A 26,070-nucleotide genomic window follows, 5' to 3' on the forward strand; every position below is an offset into this window, starting at 1 on the left:
TGGCGTGAACCATGTACGAGAAAGGACCTCGGCGCCCATTCCCTGCAGTGAAAAAAAATCTATATTGTGTGCAAGTCCGGTGACCATTTCAATAAAGAAGTGGAGGAACCTGTTGTGATTCCCTACACCATTAATGAGTCTGTAACCTTTATCTGTCCTGTGAATGGTTGAGGCCTAGCATTGAAGCACTGTCAGACTTGCTCCAGGTAGAGTGGTTGCTGGGCTGTATCATTGGTAGATACTGCAGTTTACCACTGGTTTCCCAGGGCCTAGGAAACTCTAAAATGGGCTAGCCAAGACTTCCTTTGTGCTCTTCAGTCTTCAAGGGCAGCACAGTTGAGCGACCCGGGGGTACTGCTGTGGGTGGTAAGGTTGGACTAACAATACATTAATCACATACAATCAAGGTCAATATACTGCTTGATGAATCCTTTAGTGAAAAAGGAGGGGACTTTGCAGATGGTTCTGGATCATTTTAGGTCCAATATACTGCCCATTTTATAGCCCTTGAAAGCCTAAATGCCATAGCTGTTTCTAGTTTGTGCCTCGTGATATCCTGCAGCTGCAGACCTGGAAGGCTTCTGAAACGTTGGGGTTCTCAGGAATCTGTGGCTCTTGGCCTTTCATGAAGAGGGAACTCAGCCACTGGATCCAAGGGGGGATAAGCCTAATGTAACAGATGTCTGACCTTTACACTAGTTGACAACTTGAAGGGGAATCTTAGCAAAAGCTCAGCAGACCCAGAGTTAATAGACTTGGGGTTGTCCATAGGCACCTGCAGGTCCTCAAGGTGTCAGCTGAATTGTCCCTGAGCTGCTGAAAGTGAACTCCATGGTGCCACTTATGCTGGAAAAAGAGTTGGTACTGACAGTTATGTTTAATATGGATGACTTGTATGCCTCATTTTGTGTAGTCTAAGAGCTGCTTCACTTCAATGTGTTGGGCGCCACATTAAAGCTCACCTCAAGAACACTAGTCTGTAACCATTGGCTTTTTTAAAGAGCAAGGTCTTAACCGCTCTCCTAAAACTAAAATCTTGTTCAACGAGCCAGACTGCAGACGCCAGAGCTTTTCAAAGTGATGAACCAAAGTTGCTCCACCAAAGCAGCCCTTCTAAAACCATGGTGAAGTTAGCTGCACCTGGCCCTTGCTCTCAGTTGTCTTGTCTGGAGATGTTTTCTCTCAGCCTGAGACACTGTGGCCCTTTAGTGCATACATACATATGTGTGTGGGTCTTTAATATATACATATGTGTTAGCAATCACAGGTCATAAACTATAGCCCTCATTACGATGTTGGTGGGGAAACTCAATGAGATCGGCGCTGACAGTCAACAGAAGACTGGCAGTGCGCAGAACCCCTCGCCGGCCACATAATAAACATCAAGCTGGGCCGGCGGGTGGGAACAGTGTTTCCGCCAGCCGGCCCAGCTGGATGCAGGGCCTGAACATTGACACCGGCTCCAAATGGAGCTGGCGGCAATGTAGCAGTGCGGCGGGTGCAGCAGCACCCGTCACGCAATTCACTACCCGTAAATCATGCAGTGAAATGCGCAACAGGTGCAGGGGGCCCCGAGTAACTCATTCCGCCAGCCTTTCCCTGGCGATGTAAACCGCCAGGGAAAGGCTTGTGGAATCGGACTCATTATCCGGCGGGCAGCGCTGCCCTGTCCGATCAGAAACACCACCACCACCGCCAGGCTGCCTGGTGGCAGGAGCCTGGCAGTGGTGGCGTTTCATCCGTGGCGGTTCTGCCACATTCATTATATGGCGGTCTGAACCGCCATGCCATTGGCGAAATTTACTGCCACCACCGGCATGGCGGTCCAGAACGCCATGTTAGTAATGACCACCTTTGTCTTGTTTTACAGGGAGCAAAGGCAGAGTTCTGAAAAGAGGAGCTCATTTCCTTGAAGTCAAAAGAACCCGGACAGCCCTATCTTTTAACTTTTTGAAGACTAATTACCTGCCTAACAAAACCTTTGTAAAAATGAGTATTTGCAGAGCCCAGACATGGTGCAAACCATAGCCGTTGCAAGCACATTTCTATTTACTAAGCAACAAAAAGGATTTTTTCTAGTTTTAACTGGAAATTGCAGCTTTAACCATTTGCTTAATTTGGGACATTAGTATCAAGCCAGACAAACAGATTAAGTGGCTGCCCATTGATGTAGTATTTTGTGTTTTTGCCTCTATCAAGGGCTAGCTTGCTCATTGCAGCCCACTGACCTATGTTAACCATGTTTGGAGTTGCTCCCTGCCCTCATGTTAATTACTCGCTTCAACTATCAATTGAATATCGTCTGCATAGACCTGGCCACCCTTTGAGAAACTGTGAACACTGGTGGGTAGACACTAATTTGAAGTTGTCACATTTAAATAAAACATCCCCAGCAGAGCATGGGGCATTTTCATAGGTTTGACGGGTTTTTCCCTGAGCTTGTACACTAGAGGAAGGTGGAGCAACAGATAAGGATTGGACATCCCAATCCAGACGTCTCCGTCAGGAGAGGGCTTTTGGTGAGCCAATAGTGGCTGCGCTCTACATAAGGCACATGTCCAGTTACTGAGCAGAAGACCCATCAACAAGATACAGGTTCCACTTCTTTGCCTGATTGCTACAGTGTCTCCGAAGTGCAGGCCTTGGGCTCTGCTCCGCGAACGAGGGATTCACACACCTGAAGCTACTTTCTCCCCCTCCTCATCTAGGGCATTCTTTGCGGTGCGCTTTGGCTTCTAAACCCACCATGGTGACGCGTTCACAAAGCACACAACCAGGGTGAGTGAAGGACCTCGGTTTTGAGAACTGAAGAGATTTTCACCCAGAGGTTCACTAAACTCCTGTCCCATGGTGCAGGTAATGCATACAAGGGCATCAGCCTCCCACAACTGGTCGAGGGATGGTAGCTCTTGTTTGCTGCACCTGCGGGTACTATTGGGTATGCTCGCAGTCAAGTACAGCCTAGTGTTTTGTTTGTGGAGTAATAAAAACAATGTGCCTCAGTATTCCCAAGGATGTCGAGATTACTAGAGGAAGGGAGGCAGACAGAGTGGCACACTGGTTTGAAGAATACCAAGATGGCACAACTGTCGGCACAGTGGGTGAACCTTAATCCTGACAGTCTCTTTGGTAATCACTGATCCCATCCCTACCTAGATATAAACTAGAGCCCCCTGTCACGAGTACTTGAATTGTCCCAGGTCACCGGCAAGATGCCGTATGCAGTAAAAAAAAAAAAGAAATCTGTCTGTGCCAGAGAGAGTGAAAGTCCATGTTCGTTCCCCTGATGGAACAAATAAAAATAAAGTACTACCTGTCCACCTGGAGCGCTTCACCGCCTCATCTAGGGTATCATGCGCCGTATAAATGCAGTTGGTAACGGCGCCTCCCTAGAGAAGATCTGCTTCTCCTTCGCCAATACGTGAGTCTGTTGCGCCACAGACAGAAAAATACTTACACTGTGCTGGACTCTGAACCGGTCCATTTCTACAGATGCAATACTGTCCCTGGGTGACTGGGCCTTGATGGTGCAAAGTTACCTGATCCCCAAGGCCATCCCCCCCCACCCCCCCACCCCCCCAACACACACACGTAATGGCACCTAACGTAGAAAAAGAAAGCGACTACCACTGTGAGATGCTATGTAGACCCATGAACTATAAGAAGGGCAGTAATGGAAGGGCTGTTGGAACAAGGTTAATGCAAAACGAAGATGAAGTTAAGGCAAGAGTCTAATGGAATTGAAAGACAAAACTGGAATTATTCTGCATGGTGTATGTAATCATGTCATGGAAATGTCCTGGGTCAGACTTCACGGAGCTTGAGAAAAAGATGTCTAATGAACTATAGAAGTTATTGAGGGAACTCGCTAAATGTGTCACTTTAAGGTTGATTGTTATTTGTTCACAGGTTACTGTTTGTGAAAACAAGTTTTATTTTTTAAATAGATGTTCCTGGGCACTTAATGCCTGCAAGGTGAAATACGTTCGCCCCCTGCTAAACTCCACGTACCCTTCCAGTGGTATGGATGAAACACTTTGCCCCATTGCTGTCCTGTGATTGCTTTAGCCTTTGTCATCAAATATTCAGTTTCTACTTTCCTTACTTGGAGTTAAAGTACTCTCTTTGTGTTTAAAGCTGAGTCTGCATGTGTACGCCAGAGATGTGCCTCTAGCAATCTGAGTTTGTTTTCATCTGACGGTTTCTGATTCCAGAGACCACCGAGGTGCCAGCTCTAACATGCTCTGAGACGTAGTTCTAGACTCTGACTGACTGAGGAGCATCCTCTGCGGCGTAGATATCTCCATGTCTGAGGTCAGCTGAAGGTTCCCCAGCTCCATTCCTTGTGACTTGCCCAGCGTCGCCTTTGAATCCAATAAGACCTTCAACTTCTTCTGTGCCGCCTGATCCGGAGCCAGAAGTGGTCCCTCCAACTCCAGATCTTTCTCAGCCTCCTCGATAGGGCCAAGAGTATCCAGCTTTCCCTGCTCCTGGGACAGATCCATCCACCTTCCAGCTTCCTCAATGCTATGTATAGCATTTTTGCCAGGGCCTGACACCATCTGGTGCGCCTGCGGGCTCCATGGGTCCAATTTCTTATTCCCTGGGAGGTTTACCAGTGCATATCGGCAGGCTCCGTTCCTGCCCTTCATGCCGATGGTCCAGATATCCTGGCCTTAGCCGGCGCTGAGGAAGGTGACTCCTTTGCAGACTGACACTTGGCAGGAGTCGTAAGCGCTGATTGTGCCTGTCCGATGTCAGAGGGTACCATGCCGGCATCACATGGTTCGACTCCAGTGTCTGTGGATTTGGCTGTTCAAGCCTCCAATACCTCGGTGCCGAAAACAGAATGAATACTGGACTTCTAGCTAACAACTTTGTATAAGATGTTTATGAATCTAGCTGATGCTCCTTCAGTATGCAGAGCAGTATGCTGTCCACCTCACCTACCCTGTGATTGAGTGAGACTAGATCTGCCCTAACCCTGCTACTGCCTCCTCTTTTAATTGTCTGATGGTGCCTTCATCACTTCCAGTCAAGAGGAAATCTCCAGCACCTCAGAATCTAACGCACGAGAAAATCACCAACACAGAATAAGACGTCCTCTGTCCTCCACGAAAAGAGTAATGGGTGAGAGCTCCGGGAATGAGGCTTTGTTGGATATCCTTGTTCCATGCACCACTCAAGAAACTCTGAGCAGAGTGATAAAGCGATTCTGGTGAACCATCCTGACTCAGGAGCTGAGAGTGTCCCTGAGCCCCACTTTATAATCCCCTGACTCCTGCCAACATCGCTTATTGACCTGTCAAGATTTAGGTCCGTTTTATCCCCAAACATATCATTGATACTCGGGGGACAAGCAGAAGGACCTGGTTTAGGGGAAAATGGGACTTAAAAATCACAAAAGGCACATAGGAGCTCTGGTTAAAAGGGTATTGTATTTGGGGCATTTAGACATGTCTTCAAAACAATAAAAAATTACTAAACTATAGGAGGCCAGTGGAAAAACTATCCCAGCGCTAGAGTGTCCTCCTGAAAGCGTAGTTTGATCACCCTAAACCCCTCCGAGGCTGTCCTTGGATTCATAACATTTCTATTCTGTGAGAGTTGAACAATTAACCACCAAGCAACACACGAATACGCTCCATAATCCTTTAACTTTTCAATATTTTTAACAGTTGATGCCAAAGACTTCCCATTCTCAATGTATGTCTTAATATTTCACTCCTCAGGTTTTTTTCTTAATTAATTTTCAGTTAATGTCTTAGGGAATTTATCCTTATGTATGTTATGATTAACTGTATCTGGCCTCAACTTGCATACCACTCCCAGCCCACAAATCCTCAGGAGCAGAACCCTGACTGCTTGACCAAGATGCCAAGGAGATACCATGGAGGTTTTGAAAGCCCAAGTTTCCATCTCAGACCAAGTAACCAGCATCCTGGCTTGTATGGAACGCATGACTCTGTCCCTTACGACAATGCTATGTTGTTTTTTTTACTCTCCAAGTCCTTGCAAATCACTACCGCTCTTCTGTTCTAGAGATGAAATACTATGAGTCTCTCTGTAAAGTTCTTCAGCTCTTTATCTCAGATCGAAATGTGTAAAGTAAGGTGCTAGAAGACTCCTTTCTTAGCCAGGCTCTGCTCTCTCTTAGTTTTTTTTGTTCTTTCCTTTCCTTTGGAATGTTGTGATCCTTCTCTGTCCCAGTTCAGTTCTTCCTCAGCTCAGTCTTCCTGTTACTCATTTTTCTTATTTGTCTTGATCAAGCCTGTCTTTGGCCACCCTTTAATCTTTATTCGACCGCTCTGTGCTATTTATTAGGCCATTTGCCTTCAGTTCACCGCTCTCTGGACTTCTCATGCCACTCATTGATCCTTCTTTGGTCACTTTTCCCGTGTTACCATACTTTGCTGTTGTTTAGACAGTCTTTGGCTTTCCTTGGCAACACTTTAGTTTTCCTTCACCCACACTTTGGTGATTCTTCGGCACATGTCTTGTCTCTCTTTGGCCACTCTTGCTTTTTTCTATACATTGTGCTATTTCATGGTCCATTTTTTGGTCTTTTTAGGTCTCTTCTTTACTGTTAGACAGTTTTTCTTCTATTTTAGGTCACTCTTTGGTCTCTCTTAGTCCACATTTTTGTCTTTCATAGACCCCATGTACTTTCTTAGACCACTGTTTAGTATGTTTCTGCAGTCTCTTATCTAATGTAATCATCCTAATTACACACTTGTTTTTCTTGGGCCATTGTTTGTTCTTTCTGAGGCAGGAAGTATTTTATAGTCCACTCGCTAGACCTCAGGTCAGCAGCTCTTCTTCACTATGCCATTATTTAATCTTTTCTAGTCTGTCTCTGTCATTCTTAGGCCATTTGTAAGCTTTTTTAGACCATTATTTGGTCTTTCTTTGATCATTCTACGATCTCCTGAGGGATTGGTCTTGGCTAATTCTGATCCAAGCATTGCTTCACAATGGCTGACTGAGACCCCTACAAATCTCCTACTTTGGTTAATTTACTCATGCAGAATCTTGCCACCCAGCTAAAGATTTCTGTCGGTCATCGAAGACAAAGGGCCTGATTTAGATATTGGTGGACGGGATTACTCAGTCACAACAGTAATGGATATCCTGCCTGCCGAAATCTAAATCTCATTGTTTCCTATGGTATTTAATTTTCAGCAGACGGATATTCGTCATCGTTGTGACGGAGTAACTGCTCCTCCAATATCTAAATCAGGCCCAAAGTCACTAATATCCAAGTTAAGTACGTGGAAGTATCTTTTTTAGATAACTTTGCTAGATATCGGGGCTCGGCCATTTGATTCAATCTAGTGTTGAAACTAAGTGTGTAGCTGTATCCGTAGTGTCCTCAGACAGAGTTTTCCACAGGAAATATGATGTTGGAGCCAAGCAGTGCTTGAACAATGACTTTATTGACTTTCCTCGGCTGTGTAGATCTTATGTCACATGAATATGTAAAACAACTTCCTCCTCAATGTGCATAGCTGACTTGCCAGGGTGTAAAGCTTCAGGTCTGCTGTCTCATTACTGACTTTATTAATTCTCTTATTCCAGACATACAAACCTAATGATAGCAGCTGTGTTCCTTCTCAGCCAGGGTGTGGAGGGGATTTAGAAACATCACTGTCCGGAACAGGATGTCCGCCATGCATGGCTCTTTGGACAGTTGAGGCCTGGAGATTTCTTCAGTATGTTTATATTTCATCCTTGTGGCCCTTCCAGTATTGCTTGATCTGGTGTCTTGCATCCTTGTTTACCCAGATGCTTTGCCCCGACAGCCCAATTTTCAATGGGAAGGAAAGGTGAATGCTGGTCCCTTGGAGGGTTGTGGGAAAATCTTTGAAATGTGAATCAGCACCAAGTTCACTGTTTCCTTCAAGGACCTAGTAGCTTTCTGTCGGAAAATTCTAATCATGGTTGTTTATACAGTGTGACAAAGGTTTATTGGGGATCAAGGAGTACAGGGGTATCTTTCATCATTATTTGGGTGTTCCACAGCCACAATGAAGATATTTTTACAGATGTCCTATGTGGCTCAGGTTTTCTCTTACAAGCCTTGCTGTTTAGGTTAATTCCTTGGTTTAGGGTAGAATCTTTTCAGGGGAACATATAGAAATGTGCTCTAGTAACTGAGATGCCAACTTTGGAGCAAGGCCTTGTTTTATATATCATCATCTTTCCGCCGGCTGCTTCAGAGCACAGTGAGACACTCTAAATGTACTGGACAAAAGAAATCAGTATTCATGAAATACAGGAAATGTCAGTTGTAGGAAGTTGGCTCTGTATGTACGATCTCAAAGTGAGAGATAGTGTGCACAGAGTCCAAGGGTTCCCCTTAGAGGTTGATAGTGGCAAAATTAGATAATTCTAATGCTCTATTTTGTGGTAGTGTGGTCGAGCAGTAGGCTTATCAGAGGGTAGTGTTAAGCATTTGTTGTACACACACAGGCAATAAATGAGGAACACACACTCAAAGACTTACTCCAGGCCAATAGGTTTTTATATAGAAAAATATATTTTCTTAATTTATTTTAGAACCACAAGATTCAAGATTTGAAGTAAATACATAAAATGAAAAGTATTCCACACAGGTAAGTAGGGAACATTGAATTAAAGCAGTAGTACACACAGTATAGGTTAAAATGGCAATAAGCTATTTTAAAAGTGGACACAGTGCAAAAATCAAAAGTTCCTGGAGAGGTAAGTTTGGTTAGGTTTTGCAGGTAAGTGAAGCACTTACACAGTCAGTCTTCTTGGCATAAGCAGCCCACCGTTTGGGGTTCAAGGCAACCCCAAAGTCACAGCACCAGCAACACTGGGCCGGTCAGGTGCCGAGGTCAAAGGAGGACCCAAAACACATAGGTGCCTATGAAGAACAGACTAAATAATGGAGACCTAGGCACTCATATTATATATCAATATAGTATTAAATGAAACTCTAACATAAAGTGTAGTATAATTCACTAATTAATGGAGCATTCATTAGAAAAATGACATTTAACACAATCCAATAGACTTCAAGTTGATAGTTATAGTTAGAGTTTCATTTAATACTATATTGATATATAATATGAGTGCCTAGGTCTCCATTATTTAGTTTGCTTATCTGTGTCATCACAGGTGTGGGGGTAGGGGAGATTCCTCCGAGGCCGGGAGCACCAACTTCTTATAATACTTAGAACTTTTCTTACTTTTGCCTGGTACGGTTGTGAGCGCTTTGATTTCCCCTTACATTTCTCCCTGATAGTAATAGTCGGCCTATGAAGAACAGGGGTGCTCCGGTTCCAGTCTGCTGGCAGGTAAGTACCTGCGTCCTCTGGGAGCAGACCAGGGGGGTTTTGTAGAGCACTGTGGGGGACACAAACAAGCACACAAAATACACCCTCAGAGGCACAGGGGCGGCCGGGTGCAGTGCGCAGAGTTGGCGTAGGGTTTGCTATAGAGGGACCCGGGGGTCACTTAGGCAATGCAGGCAGGGCACAGGGGTGCGTCTCGGGCCAGCCACCGACTGGGTTAGGAAGAGGGCTTCCTGCTGGTCCCTCCTGCTCTGGAAGTTGGTTCCTCTCGGTCCTGGGGATTGCGGATGCAGTGCTTGGTCCAGGCGTCAGGTTCCTTGTTACCAGGCAGTCGCGTCATGGGGAGCCTCTGGATTCTCTCTGCAGGCGTCGCTGTGGAGGTACAGGGGGGGTCGACTCCGGTTACTCACATCGTCTCAGTCGCCTGGTACTCCTCTCTGCAGTGTTTGTTCTTTGGAGCTCGAGCCGGGGGTGTCGGGTGCAGAGTGAGAAGTCTCCACTTCTGGTGGGAAGGGAGAGTTCTTTCAAAGTTTCAAAAATATTGCTGTTGGTGAACAGTGCAGTTGTTATTGGGAGTTTCTTGGTCCTTCGGGTTCAGGGCAGTCCTCTGAGTCCTCAGAGGTCGCTGGTCCCTGTCGGATGCATCGCTGTGCAGGTTCTTTGAGTCTGAGGACAGGCCGGTAGGGCTGGGGCCAAGTCAGTTGTCGTCTCCGTCGTCTCTGCCGGGCTTTCAGGTCAGCAGTCCTTCTTCTTTGTGTAGGTTGCAGGAATCTGATTTCCTGGGTTCTGGGTCGCCCCTTAATACTACATTTAAGGGTGTGTTTAGGTCTGGGGGGCAGTAGCCAATGGCTACTGTCCTGGAGGGTGGCTACACCCTCTTTGTGCCTCCTCCCTGAGGGGAGAGGGGCACATCCCTAATCCTATTGGTGGAATCCTCCAATCTCAAGATGGAGGATTTCTAAAGGCAGGAGTCACCTCAGCTCAGGACATCTTAGGGGCTGTCCTGACTGGTGGGTGGCTCCTCCTTGTTTTTCTCATTATCCTCTCCTGCCTTGCCGCGAAAAGTGGGGGCAGTGGCCGGAGGGGCGGGCATCTCCACTACCTGGGATGCCCTGGGGTGCTGTAACAAAAGGCATGAGCCTTTGAGGCTCACCGCCAGGTGTTACAGTTCCTGCAGGGGAAGGTGAGAAGCACCTCCACCCAGTACTGGCTTTGTTCCTGGCCACAGAGTGACAAAGGCACTCACCCCATGTGGCCAGAAACTCGTCTGGTTGTGGCAGGCAGGCAGAAACTGGTCAGCCTAGCACTAAGAGTTGGACTGGTATTCAGGGGGCATCTCTAAGATGCCCTCAGGGTGTATTTTACAATAAATCCCACACTGGCATCAGTGTGCATTTATTGTGCTGAAAAGTTTGATACCAAACTTCCCAGATTTCAGTGTAGCCATTATGGAACTGTAGAGTTCATGTTTGACAAACTCCCACACCATATACTCTTTATGGCTACCCTGAACTTACAATGTCTAACATTTTGCTTAGACACTGTAGGGGCATAGTGCTCATGCACATATGCCCTCACCTGTGGTATAGTGCACCCTGCCTTAGGGCTGTAAGGCCTGCTAGAGGGGTGACTTACCTATGCCACAGGCAGTGTGAGGTTGGCATGGCACTCAGAGGGGAGTGCCATGTCGACTTAGTCATTTTCTCCCCACCAGCACACACAAGCTGTGAGGCAGTGTGCATGTGCTGAGTGAGGGGTCCCCAGGGTGGCATAAGACATGCTGCAGCCCTTAGGGACCTTCCCTGGAATCAGGGCCCTTGGTACCAGGGTACCAGTTACAAGGGACTTATCTGAGTGCCAGGGCTGTGCCAATTGTCGGAACAAAGGTACAGTTTAAGGAAAGAACACTGGTGCTGGGGCCTGGCTAGCACACTTTCAATCATAACTGGCATCAACAAAAAGCAAAACGTCAGGGGGTAACCATGCCAAGGAAGGCATTTCTTTTATCATCAGTAAACTAAATGAGAAGTGTGCATCAGAGTGAGAAGTGGGCATTGCGGTGAACGCTCAGCTGAGGGACTCTTGACGTAGGGACTTCTGAAGAAGTTGACGTATCTTTCACTACCTAGAGCCCCTGCCTCTGGCTTTACCCTGCCACTTCCAACATCACCACCCTTTAGGAGTCATGGGAGTTTCAGAATTCCGTAATTTTCTTTTCACCATATGCTCACTGAAACAGTTTCACACTTGCCATCTAAATGTTGCCTCCTGCTCACGCTGTCAGTGACCAGTTCCTTCAGGGCTGTTGTTCCTGCGTCTGCATGTATGTGCATGGTATTTCTGTAGCGTGAACCCAGCTATAAGACAGCATGGCGCTGCACATGGTCCCAGACCAGCATTAAGTCCAGGGATCAGCGAGGAAGCTGGTTATGGGCGGTTAATGCACTGTGGTGTCGTGTTCTATGAAGAGCTGCGTCTTCAACGCTTTCCTAAACTGGGGCAAGGCTGCAGCAGTCCTGTTAGATACAGGGATGGTGTTCATGATCCTGGCTGCATAAATGAAAAATGCATATCCTGACTCTTCTTCTGAACTCCCACACATGGACCCCCGGGTCTTGGCTGCGCCCTTCTGATTCCAGCCACACAGCGGAGCCTTGAAGCGCTATGGGAATAGTAGGGCGAGGCCACAGCGTGCCACGTTCCTAAGGAGTATGGCCGACCACAGGTGTCCCCACCGAGCTGGGTCCTGGTACTCATGTCCACGTTCAAACCCATCAACTACACGCCTACAGCAAGCTGTGTTTGCTACATGAAGGATCCCTTAGACACTGACCGAAGGCTGGTGTGGAGCGCCATAAACATTCTGCCTGACAAGACATGTAGTAGACAAAGTCCCTCCCTGCTTTGCTCCTTCTGCCCTTGGGTGCAGTTTCATAAACACCAGTGATTCAGCCCACAGGAGTGGTCCCTATACCTTCTGCAGGTTCTGAAAAATGGATTGTCCCTTTTACCATCAACTATAAAACTGGTTTTAAATTAAAGATGGTCTTGTGAAAAATGTTTTCTCATAGCCAAATTTACAATGATTTGGTGGGGCGTAGTAGTCACGCAAGAGGGGCAAAGTGTATGCCCTCGATGAGGTAAACTGGAAGGAATCCCTGATTACAGACAAAATATTTCTTGACGTGAGCTGCAGACTGGATCCATGATCATCTTTCCTGGCAGCCCTTCCCAGAGCCATCAGAATCGATCACTGCTGATGCTCGCAGGGCGGCGTGCCTGGCTCTCCGCCAACTGTGATTGGCCGACTCCAGCAGGAAACAGGGCTGAAAACAGCATCCCTAAGTGTGCATGTCCAGGAAGCTGATCTTTGCCGAGTCTGATCCAACTCACCATCAGAATAGCTCATCACGAAATAACTACTGAGTGACAGCTTGTACGAAACAGCTACTGAGTGACAGCTTGTACGAAACAGCTACTGAGTGACAGCTTGTATGAAACAGCTACTGAGTGACAGCTTGTACGAAACAGCTACTGGGTGACAGCTTGTACGAAACAGCTACTGGGTGACAGCTTGTACGAAACAGCTACTGAGTGACAGCACAGCTACTGAGTGACCGCTTATACGAAACAGCTGAGTGACAGCTTATATGAGACAGCTACTGAGTGACAGCTTGAACGAAACAGCTACTGAGTGACAGCTTAATATCATGGGTGCTCACAAATATTTTCCCTGGGGCCGCACTGTTTGGTATTTGATGTGACTGAGGGCCGCATTGCTGCCAGCAGGGTGGCGGTCGGAGGGCTGGGGGTAGGATGGGGTGGGGTAGTGGTAACGTGTGTGTAGGCAAGTGAAGCATATACATACAGGGTCTGAATTGCCCAATGTGAAACCAGAAACTTGGGTGTAAATCTTGGCTTCTCCACTTAACCAAATTGTGTGATCCTAGGCAAATGTTTTATTTCACTTTACCTCCTTTTTTCGTTTTTCTTCATCATCACATATAAGAACCTTGAAATATGTCTTCAGGATGTATGCTGTATAAAACCTTCTGCGTCTGATTTAATAAACTATAATGTTGTTCATGTTTTATAGAAACCCAGCCCTCCCAAAGAGTTCACATAACAATTGACTTGCCTTTTAGTTCACAGTTTACATTGTAGTCAGGGTGTGGGGGGTGGAAGGGGATGAAAGTTTCTAAATTTATGTTTGAAAACTATGACTTTAAAAAATACTTCTCAATGCAGTTATATGGGGGCCGCATGTAAATGTCAGGGGGGCCGCATGCGGCCCCCGGGCTGTACTTTGAGTATCACTAGCTTATATGAAATAGCTACTGAGAGACAGCTTATATGAAATAGCAACTGAGTGACAGCTTACGTCAAATGGCTACTGAGTGACAGTTTATATCAAAGAACTAAGGAGTGACAGTTTATACAGAATAGCTACAAAATAGCACATTATAAGAAATAACTACTGAGAGACAGCTGACGCAAAATAGCTACTCAGTGACGGATTATAAAAACCGCTGAGTGACAGTTTGTACAGAATATCTAGGGAGTGACAGCTTTTGCAAATAACTGACAACTTATATGAAATAGATACTGAGTGACAGTCTATGTGAAGTAGCTTTCGATTGACAGTTTATGCGAAATAGCTTCTGAGTGACAGTTTATAGGAAACAGCTATTGCATTCCAGTTGATACCAAATAGATAATATGTTACTGTTGAAACAAGAGAGGAGCTCAGTTATGAAATAATGTGCAGTTGTTATTTACGGGCCCCGAAGCGGTGGCGCGTTGATCCTGCAGGACGGGCCCCTGTGATGGCTCTCATGGTCTCTGCCTGGGTGCGCCAGTCTGTCGTGGACTGTTTGATCCTCTGCACATCGGATGCGCTCCTGCAGTTCCTTTCTTGAGTGGGTCTCACGTGTTCTGCTTCGGCCCTTGCCCGGCCTACATAAATAAGCGCGCTTTGAGAGCACGGATGAAAGGCGGCATTCTTCGGGGTAGGGGAAGATGTGTTTATCTGCCAAGGTTGAAAAACGCTTAAAGGAAATGATTGCTGTAACTCAGCTCCTCGGAGCCGCTGTTTGATGTGGGCGGCTCTCTTCCTCCTGGTTTGCAGCGGAGCACACATGGCTATCCATCTTTCTCCGCCCTGACCAGGCCCAGCTTAGCGCATCTTTGGGGATCAAAGCACGTGCTGGATCTGAAAATGGCGCCACTGCACGCCATGCGCTGGCTGAAGGCTGCACTCAGTGGGGCATTTGCCAATTTGATGTGGTTGGAGTGGTTTCCCTTTTCCATATAAACAAGTCCCTGTATTCTAATGAGCAGGACCCATGAGTGAGTAGACGCAATCACTGCTCCATTAGCGCCTGAGAGGCCAGGCCCGGTCTGAGCAGGTCTGCTGGGATGTGGTGGGGGTGATTGCCGGGTGTACTCACCCTCCCGCAGGAGGGCACAGTGAGCCCCTAAACTCGTGTTGAGATCTTCAGTGGCTGCCTTCCGCCCAGAGGTTGCGGGCGATGTCCAGTTACTGGTGTGTGGACTTCACGTGGCTGTGAACATTCAGTGGCCGCAGAAGGGCCAGGGTTGGTGGCACAGCCTGAAGCCAGCAGGCTTAGAGCGGGTCAGACAAAGATCGCTGGAATCATTGTGCAGATTGTAAACTCCGCGCTTCGTGCCGAGCGGGGACTCCTCCGGGTGTCCGATGCCTGTAGTTGGCCGGTTCAGAGGTCTAGCACTGGTGGAGGGAGGTCCTGCGCAGGAGCCGAGACTGGAGCCAGGACTCTTGGGATATGAGCTCCGCTTCAGGGGGCTCAATGTAGGAGGCTGGACTGGCTTGTAGTGAGTACCAAGGGGTACTTGCACCAGGCCCAGTTATCCCTTATTAGTGTATAGGGTGTCTAGCAGCTTAGGCTGATAGATAATGGTAGCTTAGCAGAGCAGCTTAGGCTGAACTAGGAGACGTGTGAAGCTACTACAGTACCACTTAGTGTCATATGCACAATATCATAAGAAAACACAATACACAGTTATACTAAAAATAAAGGTACTTTATTTTTATGACAATATGCCAAAGTATCTTAGAGTGTACCCTCAGTGAGAGGATAGGAAATATACACAAGATATATATACACAATAGCAAAAATATGCAGTATAGTCTTAGAAAACAGTGCAAACAATGTATAGTTACAATAGGATGCAATGGGGACACATAGGGATAGGGGCAACACAAACCATATACTCCAAAAGTGGAATGCGAACCACGAATGGACCCCAAACCTATGTGACCTTATAGAGGGTCGCTGGGACTATTAGAAAATAGTGAGGGTTAGAAAAATAACCCTCCCCAAGACCCTGAAAAGTGAGTGCAAAGTGCACCAAAGTTCCCCTAAGGACAAAGAAGTCGTGTTAGAGGAATAATGCAGGAAAGACACAAACCAACAATGCAACAACGCTGGATTTCCAATCTGGGGTACCTGTGGAACAAGGGGACCAAGTCCAAAAGTCACAAGCAAGTCGGAGATGGGCAGATGCCCAGGAAATGCCAGCTGCGGGTGCAAAGAAGCTTCTACTGGACAGAAGAAGCTGCGGTTTCTGCAGGAACACAAAGGGCTAGAGACTTCCCCTTTGGAGGACGGATCCCTCTCGCCTTGTAGAGTCGTGCAGAAGTGTTTTCCCGCTGAAAGAACGCCAACAAGCCTTGCTAGCTGCAAATCGTGCGGTTAGCGTTTTTGGATGCTGCTGTGGCCCAGGAGGGACCAGGAGGTCGCAAATTGGACCAGGAGGTAGAGGGGACGTCGAGCAAGACAAGGAGCCCTCTTAGCAGCAGGTAACACCCGGAGAAGTGCCAGAAACAGGCACTACGAGGATGCGTGAAACGGTGCTCACCCGAAGTTACACAAAGGAGTCCCACGCCGGAGACCAACTTAGAAAGTCGTGCAATGCAGGTTAGAGTGCCGTGGGCCCAGGCTTGGCTGTGCACAAAGGATTTCCGCCGGAAGTGCACGGAGGCCGGAGTCGCTGCAAAAGTCGCGGTTCCCAGCAATGCAGTCTAGCGAGGTGAGGCAAGGACTTACCTCCACCAAACTTGGACTGAAGAGTCACTGGACTGTGGGAGTCACTTGGACAGAGTTGCTGGATTCGAGGGACCTCGCTCGTCGTGCTGAGAGGAGACCCAAGGGACCGGTAATGCAGCTTTTTGGTGCCTCCGGTTGCAGGGGGAAGATTCCGTCGACCCACGGGAGATTTCTTCGGAGCTTCTAGTGCAGAGAGGAGGCAGACTACCCCCACAGCATGCACCACCAGGAAAACAGTCGAGAAGGCGGCAGGATCAGCGTTACAGAGTTGCAGTAGTCGTCTTTGCTACTATGTTGCAGTTTTGCAGGCTTCCAGCGCGGTCAGCAGTCGATTCCTTGGCAGAAGGTGAAGAGAGAGATGCAGAGGAACTCGGATGAGCTCTTGCATTCGTTATCTAAAGTTTCCCCAGAGACAGAGACCCTAAATAGCCAGAAAAGAGGGTTTGGCTACTTAGGAGAAAGGATAGGCTACTAACACCTGAAGGAGCCTATCAGAAGGAGTCTCTGACGTCACCTGGTGGCACTGGCCACTCAGAGCAGTCCAGTGTGCCAGCAGCACCTCTGTTTCCAAGATGGCAGTGGTCTGGAGCACACTGGAGGAGCTCTGGACACCTCCCAGGGGAGGTGCAGGTCAGGGGAGTGGTCACTCCCCTTTCCTTTGTCCAGTTTCGTGCCAGAGCAGGGCTAAGGGGTCCCTGAACCGGTGTAGACTGGCTTATGCAGAAATGGGCACCAAAAGTGCCCATGAAAGCATTTCCAGAGGCTGGGGGAGGCTACTCCTCCCCTGCCTTCACACCATTTTCCAAAGGGAGAGGGTGTAACACCCTCTCTCAGAGGAAGTCCTTTGTTCTGCCATCCTGGGACAAGCCTGGCTTGATCCCAGGGGGGCAGAAACCTGTCTGGGGGGTTGGCAGCAGCAGCAGCTGCAGTGAAACCCCTGAAAAGGCAGTTTGGCAGTACCAGGGTCTGTGCTACAGACCACTGGGATCATGGGATTGTGCCAACTATGCCAGGATGGCATAGAGGGGGCAATTCCATGATCATAGACATGTTACATGGCCATATTCGGAGTTACCATTGTGAAGCTACATATAGGTAGTGACCTATATGTAGTGCACGCGTGTAATGGTGTCCCCGCACTCACAAAGTTCAGGGAATTGGCTCTGAACAATGTGGGGGCACCTTGGCTAGTGCCAGGGTGCCCTCACACTAAGTAACTTTGCACCTAACCTTTACCAGGTAACGGTTAGACATATAGGTGACTTATAAGTTACTTAAGTGCAGTGTAAAATGGCTGTGAAATAACGTGGACGTTATTTCACTCAGGCTGCAGTGGCAGGCCTGTGTAAGAATTGTCAGAGCTCCCTATGGGTGGCAAAAGAAATGCTGCAGCCCATAGGGATCTCCTGGAACCCCAATACCCTGGGTACCTCAGTACCATATACTAGGGAATTATAAGGGTGTTCCAGTAAGCCAATGTAAATTGGTAAAATTGGTCACTAGCCTGTTAGTGACAATTTAGAAAGCAATGAGAGAGCATAACCACTGAGGTTCTGATTAGCAGAGCCTCAGTGAGACAGTTAGGCACTACACAGGGAACACACACATATAGGCCACAAACTTATGAGCATTGGGGTCCTGACTAGCAGGGTCCCAGTGACACATAACAAACATACTGAAAACATAGGGTTTTCACTATGAGCACTGGGCCCTGGCTAGCAGGATCCCAGTGAGACAGTGAAAACACCCTGGCATACACTCACAAACAGGCCAAAAGTGGGGGTAACAAGGCTAGAAAGAGGCTACTTTCTCACACTCAATGATCAGGCCTTGCCTGTGACCCCTGACGTTTAATCCCTTCATTGAAAGAGCTGAGAATTGGAGCGAGGCCTCCTTGGCTGTAATCTCATCTGTAGTATGAGCTGAGCTGTAACAGGGAAGAGGTCAGACCTAGGGCCAGGACACTGGACACATAGAGGTAGGACATCTGAGAGGGGACGCTTGGGCTGTAATCCCATCTGTAGCGCTGAGCTGTAACGGAGAGAGGTCAGACATCAGAGAGGGGACGCTTGGGCTGTAATCCCATTTTGTAACAGAGAGAGGTCAGACATCGGAGAGGGGACGCTTGGGCTGTAATCCCATCTGTAGCACTGAGCTGTAACGGAGAGAGGTCAGACATCAGAGAGGGGACGCTTGGGCTGTAATCCCATCTGTAGCGCTGAGCTGTAACGGAGAGAGGTCAGACATCAGAGAGGGGACGCTTGGGCTGTAATCCCATTTTGTAGTATTGATCTGACCTGTAATGGGGCACAGTTCAGGTCTGAGGCCAGGACACTTGGGCATACTCCCATCTACAGTATCAAGATGAGCTGTAACGGGGCAGAGGTCAGACATCAGAGAGGGGAGGCTTGGGCTGTAAACCCATCTGTAGCGCTGCGCTGCAACGGAGAGAGGTCAGACATCAGAGAGGGGATGCTTGGGCTGTAATCCCATCTGTAGCGCTGAGGCTGTAACATCGGAGAGGGGACGCTTGGGTTGTAATCCCATCTGTAGCGCTGAGCTGTAACAGAGAGAGGTCAGACATCGGAGAGGGGACGCTTGGGCTGTAATCCCATCTGTAGCGCTGAGCTGTAACGGAGAGAGGTCAGACATCAGAGAGGGGACGCTTGGGCTGTAATCCCATCTGTAGCACTGAGCTGTAACGGAGAGAGGTCAGACATCAGAGAGGGGACGCTTGGGCTGTAATCCCATCTGTAGCACTGAGCTGAGCTCTAACGGGGGCAAAGTCAGATGTGGGACCAGGACACTGGACATAATACCATCTTGTAGTATTGATCTGACCTGTAATGGGGCACAGTTCAGGTCTGAGGCCAGGACACTTGGGCATAATCCCATCTACAGTATCAAGCTGAGCTGTAACAGGGGAGAGGTCAGACATCAGAGAGGGGACGCTTGGGCTGTAATCCCATCTACAGTAGTATCAAGCTGAGCTGTAACGGGGAGAGGTCAGATATGGAGTCAGGACTCTCGGGCTGTAATCCCAGCTCTAACATCGTGATTTGCTGCGTTTGGTGATAGTTCACATCTTCTGATGTATAAAAAAGGAACTAATCTTCTGCATCACTTTCAGGTAATAAGTGAAGAGCCAATTTAACCTTCACAGATTATTTATGGTACATAGAGTAGGACTGGGGAGCATTCATCCATAGTGGCCTGAATCAGTCTGGATATCCAGGAGGCTGGCCTTGTTTGGTAAACAGAAGTCTAAAAGAAGTAGGAAAGTACCCTCTTTTTGGCTTGGGTACCTCCACTTTTAGCCTATCATCAGTGTGCTTAGACTATTTTCACTAGGATCCTGCTAACCATGACCCCAGTGATTGTGCTCTCTCCCTATAGATTTGGTTGCCTAGACTCCACAATTGGCATACTGGTGCACCCTTATTAAGTCCCTAGTATATGGTACTTAGGTACCCCAGGGCACTGGGGCACAAGGGGTTCCCCATGGGCTGCAGCATGTATTGTGCAACCCATGGGAGCCCTGTAAAATGTTTCTGCAGGCCTGCCATTGCAGCCGGCGTGAAAAGGTGCACACAGTCCTTCACTACAGGTCACTGTAAGTCACCCCTATGGTAGGCCCTCCTAGCCCCGCTGTGTGTGGGGGCACCCCTGCATGAGCAGTGGTGCCCCCACGAACTCCAGTCCCATTGCACTGGAGGTGTATCGGATGAGACCTCAGACATCGGAGTGAGATCGCTTGGGCTTGGACACTTAGTAAGTGCGGGGAAGCCATTTTACTTGTGTACTGGACACAGCTGTGTCCAGCTACATAACGGTAACTCCAAACCTGGGCATTTTTGGTATCAAACATGTCGGAATCATACCCCAATACTAATGCCAGTATTGGTTGTATGATTCCATGCACTCTGGGAGCTCCTTAGAGGACCCCCCAGTATTGCTCCTGCCAGTCTTCTAGGGTTTTCCAGGCAGCCCGATCTGCTGCCATCCCCCAGACTGTGAAACTTCAAAGGCCACTGGGGGTGAGTGTTTGCATTGTTCAGCACTCTGTCCATCATCCTTTTGTGTTGCTAAAGTTGCCCTGAGTGGTAAGGGTATGCCCAGACGTGGGTCCCTTGCTCACTGTGCCACTGGATTCAAGCTAGCCTGGCTGATGAAGGGTGAAACCCTGAAACTGGTCCCAGGATGCTTGTTTCCGGTCCAGTGAGGACCTGGCTTGGCAGTTCGGGCTGGACTGTTCCCATGAGGAGCAGGGTCAAGACTGATTTGCATATGGCTGTGTCCAAACTGGGGTGGCATGGTGAGCAAAAGAACGATGGATTAAACCCAGATCTGTGACTGGGGGCGAGTGTTTGCATTGTTCAGCACTCCGTCCATCATCCTTTTGTGTTGCTAAAGTTGCCCTGAGTGGGAAGGGTATGCCCAGACGTGGGTCCCTTGCTCACTGTGCCACTGGATTCAAGCTAGCCTGGCTGATGAAGGGTGAAACCCTGAAACCGGTCCCAGGATGCTTGTTTCCGGTCCAGTGAGGACCTGACTTGGCAGTTCGGGCTGGACTGTTCCCATGAGGAGCAGGGTCAAGACTGATTTGCATATGGCTGTGTCCAAACTGGGGTGGCATGGTGAGCAAAAGAATGATGGATTAAACCCAGATCTGTGACTGGGGGTGAGTGTTTGCATTGTTCAGCACTCCGTCCATCATCCTTTTGTGTTGCTAAAGTTGCCCTGAGTGGGAAGGGTATGCCCAGACGTGGGTCCCTTGCTCACTGTGCCACTGGATTCAAGCTAGCCTGGCTGATGAAGGGTGAAACCCTGAAACTGGTCCCAGGATGCTCGTTTCCGGTCCAGTGAGGACCTGGCTTGGCAGTTCGGGCTGGACTGTTCCCATGAGGAGCAGGGTCAAGACTGATTTGCATATGGCTGTGTCCAAACTGGGGTGGCATGGTGAGCAAAAGAACGACACTCCGTCCATCATCCTTTTGTGTTGCTATACTTCTACAAGAAAGACATTCCCATCATGTGGCTGAATTGCACAATGTGAAACAGAAAAGGTGAGACGAATCCCAGCTTCCCACTTAATCAAACTGTTTGATCCTAGGCAAATATTTTATTTCACGGTGCCTCCATTCTCATCATTTTCGTTTATGAAAGCACCTTCGAATACTTGAGGTCAGACGTGTCCTGTACAAAACCTCCTCGTGTGTTTGAACCAATACTGTATAAGGTTGCTCCATGTGTAATAACAATCTAGGCCACATGTAGTGTACATATAACTGACTGGCCTCTTAGTTCGCCAGGGGTCAGGAATGTATCCATGTTCATTTTACAACCTCTAATTTTCAATAATTACCTCTCGAAGCATTGATATAATCTGTGGCACTAGCCTTGTTAAAGAAACACACTTTTTTGAATGTCAAAGAGGCTTTGTCACATTTTTATTTTGATATTTGTTGCACGGTTTACATTACAAGCATTTTCACACTCGGCTGACGCACAGGCTCTTAGAGCCAAGCCAGACCTTGGCTCGGCTCGCCCTGTTAGGTTGGTGTCTCGCACACGTCTTCTGTTTCCTCAGCAGTTATTGCCAGGATACCCCAGAGGGCGAAAAAGGGCCTCAAAGCAGCAATAATTCGCCTTCTTACGCTCCTGGGTTTGTGCTGTGAACAGTCACATGTCAAGGGGCACAAGTCACCCCGCCTTGCACCACGTCAGTGCTCTATAACACAGCCTGAGAGCAGTCACCCCTTCCTGCTTGGAGCACATCAGTGCTGTGTGGCACAGGCAAGGAACACTCTGCTTGGAGCACATCAGTGCTGTGTGGCACAGGCAAGGAACACTCACCCCTGCCTGCTTGGAGCACATCAGTGCTGTGAGCAGAGCCTGGGAGCAGTCACCCCTGGCTGCTTATAGCACATCAGTGGCATATAGCACAGTCGGATAGCAGTCACCTTGCCTCCTTGAAGCCCATCAGTGCTGTGAACACAGCCAAGGAGAAGTCACCCCTGCCTTCTTGGAGCACCTCAGTGCTGTGAGCAGAGCCTGGCAGCAGTCACCCCTGCCTTGTAGCACATCAGTGCTCTATAGCACAGCCAGATAGCAGTCACCTTGCCTCCTTGAAGCCCATCAGTGCTGTAAACACAGCCAGGGAGCAGTCACCCCTGCCTTCTTGGAGCACATCAGTGCTGTGAGCACAGCCGGATAGCAGTCACTCATGCCTGCTAGGAGCACATCATTGCTGTTAGCACAGTCAGATAGCAGTCACTCATGCCTTGTAGCACATAAGTGCTGTGAGCAGAGCCGGAGAGCTCAATTGCACGTGAGGCAACCTTTTGCAGTTATGGTAATTTTGTGGCTGGTACCTGGAGAATCGTCGTGTTCAGAATCGCACTTTTTATGACTGGACCGTTTACTGTCCACGCGTTTTACCAGTGGTAAGTTTGGTAACAAGTGGGTTGATTTTAAATGTTTTGGCTAGTTATACAGCTATATATATATATATATAGTAAAACGTTGCGCCTTGTGGGTTTCATGGTTCCTAGCTCCGAGGACTGGTTACTTCTTTTGAGTTTTCAACCTTTTAATGTTTACGACTGTACATTTTGCAGCTGCTGCCGTGTATGCCTCGTAACTTTAGAAGGGGCTCGCTTGTAATTATTACAGCTGGTCAATGAAATGTCGGGTTTCCGGGGGCACGGGAAGCGTGTGTTTTCAGTGCAGTAATAGTTGGCATATACCCGTCTCCTCATGTACTTGTACATAAAGCAGTGCCCTGTCCAGCATGCCCGCCTCGTGCTCCTTGAACCACTGAAGACTCTGCGTGGTCCCCGGCTGTTCCCGTGGTCCCCAACTTTACCCGTGGTCCCCAGCTGTACCCGTGATCCCCAGCTTTATCCGTGGTTGCTGTACCCGTGGTCCCCAACTTTACCCTTGCTCCCAAGCTTTACCCATGCTCCCCCTGCTTTAAACGAGGTCCCCCGCTTTACCCGTGGTCTCCCTCTGCGATGCGCCTTTGTCTCCTTAGAGCTTTATCTCTGCAGTTTTCATATGAAATAACATTTAAAGCTCAATAAATTGTTTGGTAGTTTAGGCGTGGGTACGACAATTGGCAAGGAAGATACTTCTTGGGCCCAGAGTACCTCCGTAGGTGCACCACTGCACATCTGGTCTCAGCATGCACAAGGGCGGGAGGCAGTTGTGCCAGGAGCAGGTGGGGCAGGTAGGACTCTGGATGGGTAGGATGCTGTCTTGGGGCCCAGACCGCAGGATGGGGCAAGTAGGACTCCGGGTGGACAGGAGGCAATCTTGGGGCACACTGATTGTGCCCGGGGACCAGGGTTGGAAGGAGTCTAGGTAGGGAGACATCTCAGAGCTCACAGAAGAGTGAGCTGCTCTGGGTACCTACTGGAGACTGGATAACAGGAAGCGCCTTGAACAGAGAGCTCTGGAATCAGGAGTAAGGCTAACCCTGTCCCCTTTCTGTTGCCCGCAGGCAGACATGGACCAGTACAGGAAAGCCCTGACGGATGCAGGCTGCTGCCTCACCCCTTTGACTTACATCAAGCAGTGGAAGTAAGTATCTAGTAGTATCGAGTAAGTATCTACTAGTATCGAGTAAGTATCTAGTAGTATCGAGTAAGTATCTAGTAGAAACTAGCCGACACCTCCTTGGTAATGACCAAAATAGACTATGGCAATGGTTTGTTACTCTGTGCTAAACAATCAGTTTTAAACAAACTTCAGTCTCTGCAAAACGCTGTGGCTTGTATACTCCTTAACATTCCTCAATATTTTCCAGTCTCTGATCATATCAGGAAATTACATTGGCTTCCTGTAAGGCATAGGATTGTCTTTAAAGCGCTCTGCATTACATATAAACCACTGAACAATCAAGACCCCACTTTTTTAAAGGAACACATTAATTGGTATAAACCAGGCAGATCACTCCGGTCGGCATCTCGCAGGCTTTCTTCAGTCCCTAAATACAAACGGCTCATCTGGGGATGCAGAAGTTTCTTTCGCGGAGCATCCAAGGCATGGAATGCTCTGCCTATTATTATCAAATCAGCTCCCACCCTACTAGCCTTTAGTGGAGCTGTTAAAACCTGTCTTTTCAAAGAAACCTTAGATTTAACTCACCCTTAGGTCCCTTGCTCGGTAGAACTAGGATGTCTTCAGTTTAGCACTTAGACACCTTTGGGTATTAGTAGCGCTCTACAGATATTTATAACATCACATCTTAAGAGGAATGCTGGTGTGCCTGGCTCAGTGCATTCTGGGTGGTTGGAAGTGTCCTGAGTTGGCATTAGTCTGCGGCTGCTAAGCAATACCTTTATAGAAGGAACAGAAATGTCCTGAACGTGTCTGAAGCCTCCTGGCAGCTCGGACAGGACCTCACAGGGGTGCCCTGTGTTTCAGTTCATGGTGCGAGGTCGTTTCTGGGGGAGTGCACACTTAGGTCCAAGGCCTGACTTTTCGTCCCGGTCTATTTTAGTATTTTGTTTCTTGCTGGTCTCCTTGTAATCTCTTCTCTTCTCTTCCAGAGGAGGTCAAACTTCAACTCTAGAGGCGCTAGGATTGCAACCTTCACCCCCTTAGAGGTGTGTGGAGTCTGTCCTGCAGCACGTGTTGCACGTTTAAGATGCAAAGCATTCTAGCTCTGCCAGGCTTCGGCTGCCAGCTTGGTCCAGGCACAACCTCTGTTGCCGCTGCTAGGTGCTTCTGCCAGGGGCTCATCATCCTGCTACTGGGGCTTCGCTCTGGTGCCCTGCCAGGCGGTGCTGTCTGTCCTGCTGGGACAGATGCACTCCTAGCTCCCGGTTGTCTCTTCTAGCGCTTATGATTCATGCTGTCCTTTCTTCTGTTACACATCTCCTATTCATGGCTTGTACCCTACCACAGCCCGTCTTCCACGGTCAGTCATTGATGCAGCCCTGACACTCCTCGTGGCATCGACTCAGACTTGTGGTGCCCACTCCTGTTATTGTGGCTCTTGACATTCCTCTGACATTGTTTCACCTCTGGCGTTCCCCCACCCGCCCCCAAGTAACCCACGACCCCAATCATGTTGGTCTTCTCTTACAATGTAAGTCCCAACACAAAATCTGGATCCCGTTAAGACCTGGTGAAGCCTTTAGGTCCAGTGGGTGCCCCCACCAATGGGACATTTGATTGTGGAAGGTAGTTCTGCGGTTATGTGACCTTAAAAGGTTTCCCCAGTGGATTGCCCTAGTTGGTGGTAATATACTACATTTTCCCACTGGTCAGTAGCTTGAAATCGGCCTTACCTAGTCTCTAAAAAACAGATGACCACTGGCTACCAGTCCCTGTTCACCACTCAGTGGGACACGGACAGTCTTGGCACCTTGAAATGCTGTCATTGATTTTACTTGAGTTGGATAGTTGGTGTCTGGGTGGTTGTTTTGTTTTTTAGACGCAGATATTTTGCTTCGTTTTTAAACTAGAGTTGCCCAGCATGCGTTGAAAGTGTCCCAGAGAGTGGGAGGTCCAGACGTAGCCGGCTTGCTGCACTGAACCCCTCTTGCCTGGGACCTCTGCCTCGTTGACTCAGAATGTTCTTAAACTGTTGGACACTGGCCAAAGCGCCTCCTACACCCCAGGGATCGTGCGGCGGAAAGCCTGTTTGTCTG

At 48.4% G+C, this 26,070-nt stretch overlaps 1 protein-coding gene across 1 annotated transcript in view; it reads left to right on the forward strand.

Annotated features, from left to right (window-relative positions):
• SCFD1 (sec1 family domain containing 1) overlaps positions 1–26,070 on the forward strand; it is a 354,775-nt gene that overhangs the window by 215,130 nt on the left and 113,575 nt on the right. The window contains exon 17 of the mRNA XM_069209057.1: positions 23,913–23,992. Within this exon, the coding sequence (XP_069065158.1) occupies positions 23,913–23,992 (80 nt within the window). The remainder of the gene's footprint in view (positions 1–23,912; positions 23,993–26,070) is intronic.

Source organism: Pleurodeles waltl, chromosome 9, assembly GCF_031143425.1.
Source record: "Pleurodeles waltl isolate 20211129_DDA chromosome 9, aPleWal1.hap1.20221129, whole genome shotgun sequence".
In the NCBI taxonomy this organism is placed as follows: Eukaryota; Metazoa; Chordata; class Amphibia; order Caudata; family Salamandridae; genus Pleurodeles; species Pleurodeles waltl.